This window comes from Trichosurus vulpecula, chromosome 3 (assembly GCF_011100635.1).
Source record: "Trichosurus vulpecula isolate mTriVul1 chromosome 3, mTriVul1.pri, whole genome shotgun sequence".
NCBI lineage: Eukaryota > Metazoa > Chordata > Mammalia > Diprotodontia > Phalangeridae > Trichosurus > Trichosurus vulpecula.
In genome coordinates, this window is record NC_050575.1 from 409,540,374 (window position 1) to 409,542,869 (window position 2,496).

Consider the following 2,496-nt stretch of genomic DNA (forward strand, 5'->3'; position numbering starts at 1 on the left):
AAGGTCTCCACTGCTCACTTATACATGGTGGCTCAAGGTGCATGTCAGGTGTCTTATAGAAGGGAAGCTGTTTGGTTGCATACTAGGCTAGATGGTCTTCAAGGACCCTTCCAAGTCTGATGGCCTGGGATGGCACCTTGAGAATAATGGCAAGACAGAAAGAAACCAAAGTCACCCCCTAAGAGAAGACAATGGTCAACAGATGACTGCAAGGATGAAGAGAGGACAGACCCAAAATCTAAGCCCATGTTCATCCCTGGCCCTTGAGCCAACCCTCACACACCTGGCTCACTTGTGTACAGCACCACCAGGACCCCTATTATCACCATGGTTCTACAAGTTAGCTAATGTGGCTGAGGTGGGGCCCAGGGTCACTCAATGTCACTAATAGTGGAGGGTTGGGTCCTCCCCTGGAGCCTGGCCAATACCCAGGCTCTGTTTGAGGTTGCCCTTGAACTCCTTGTTCCTCAGGCAGTAGATGAGAGGGTTCACAATTGGAGTCAGGACTGTGTAGATGGCTGAAATTAGCTTATTTGAGCTCCGAGAGTCAATGGCCTGGGGACGGACATACATGAAGATCATGGCTGTGTAGAAGATGACCACCACAGTGAGGTGGGAGGCACAGGTGGAGAAGGCTTTCCAGCGGCCGGTAGAGGAGGGGATTCGCAGCACAGCCATGCAGATGTGTCCATAAGAGAGCATGGTGGCAATGAGTGGAAACACCAGGATAATGAAAGCCAAGACAAAGTCGACCAGCTCAGCTGTGGAGAAGTCTGTGCAGGCCAGTTTGAGGATGGGGGAGATGTCACAGAAAAAGTGGTTCATGACATTGGAGCCACAGAAAGTGGCACTGGAGATGAAGTAGACTTTAATCACAGAGATGGTGAAGCCACTAGCATAAGAGAAGGCCACTAGCTGCACACAGAGGCCTGTGGTCATGATGACTGAGTAGCGCAAGGGGTGGCCAATGGCCACATAGCGGTCATAGGCCATGGAGGCAAGGAGGACGCACTCACTGCACACCAGGGAGCTGAAGAAGTAAAGCTGTGTCATGCAGCCTGTGAAAGAGATACTTCTCTGCTGGGAGAGAAAGCTGTCCAACATCTTGGGGAAGATGTCAGAGACGTACCAGATCTCCAGGAAGGACAGGCTTGCCAGAAAGTAGTACATGGGCTTGTGGAGGGCGTTACTGGTCCATACCACAAGTATGATGGTGGCGTTCTCTGCCAGGACAAAGAGATAAGCCAGGAGGAAAAGTAGAAAGAGCAGGTACTGCAGCCACAGGACTGTGGGGAAGCCCACGAGGATGAATTCCTTGACGTGGGTCACATTCTCTCCCCTCATTGTGTGGTAAGGCTGAGGACAGCTGGATCTGAAAAACACCACTTCGGACAGGGTGGGACAGAAGCAGAGAGATGCTCACAGAGAAACCCTCTGCAGAGCTCCAGCCTTGCTCCCCTGATATAGACTGATTCTTGCATGCTCCCATCCTAGAGAATTTCTTGGGGCACAAGGAACCCCAGCTAGGACGGGTAGAGGTCTTGCTGCCTTGAAGGCTAGCTTTCCTCTATCCCCTGCCTCTCCTGACCATGTTGCCAAGGACCAAAGCTGGATCATAAAGCATCAGGGAAGGGTAGCCCACTGGGCAAATAGACACCCCTTTCAAGAAGTCAGATCTGAGATGCCCCAGAATGAATCTCCATGAGATCTGATCAGGGACAATCTGTTCCCCACACCTGGTCTCTCTGCTTCTCCTTAGGTGGTCCGTATCTGCTCTATGATCTATAGCAAGTCACTTACCCTCTCAGAACCTTGGCTTCCTTATCTGTGAAAGGGAATAACAACCCATTACCTGCTTCCCAGGGTCATTTTAAGGAAAGCTAACTCTGACCTAGTAGGCAGCTAGGTGGCTCAACGGATAGAACACTAGGCCTGGAGTCAGGAAGACCTGAGTCCAAATCTGGGCTCAGACACTAGCTTGCTGCATGACCCTGCACAGGTCACTTCACTCTGTTTGCCTTAATTCACTGGAGAAGGAAACGGCAAAGCACTCCAGTGTCTTTGCCAAGAAAATCTATGGACAGCATGGTCCATGGGGCCAAGAAGAATCAGGCACAGCTGAACAGCCACCTAAAGTGCTATAGGATTTATTAGGGTGATGATGCGAAATTCATAAGCTTCAGGACCTCCCAGGAAAGTTGATGGGCTGGATGTTTGGACTTAACAGAGTCACCTGGGGAAGAAGTCTCCCCTAGCCAGATGGAATAGGGCTTTGTGTGGGTGGGGTCAAGTTGCTGTCTTCAGAGGGGCACATTTGGGGCTGGATGTCACATTCATGATCACCCTACCTCTCATCACGGTCTTCCAGGGTCCATCTTCTCCAGTCCTCCCCTCCCCCACCTCCCCATGGGGGAAGATTGGACCCCCTTCCGGTATGATCACACCTGCTGGCCCATAGTCTGCATCTCTGCCAGCCCTGTCCCCATGCACATACAT

The 2,496-nt window shown here is 51.5% G+C and overlaps 1 protein-coding gene across 1 annotated transcript; it reads right to left on the reverse strand.

Annotated features, from left to right (window-relative positions):
- Window positions 1-384: 384 nt before the first annotated feature.
- LOC118842779 (olfactory receptor 6B2-like) lies at window positions 385-1,344 on the reverse strand. The gene has a single exon (XM_036750118.1). It carries the CDS (start codon window positions 1,342-1,344, stop codon window positions 385-387), a length of 960 nt encoding a protein of 319 aa, XP_036606013.1.
- Window positions 1,345-2,496: the final 1,152 nt, after the last annotated feature.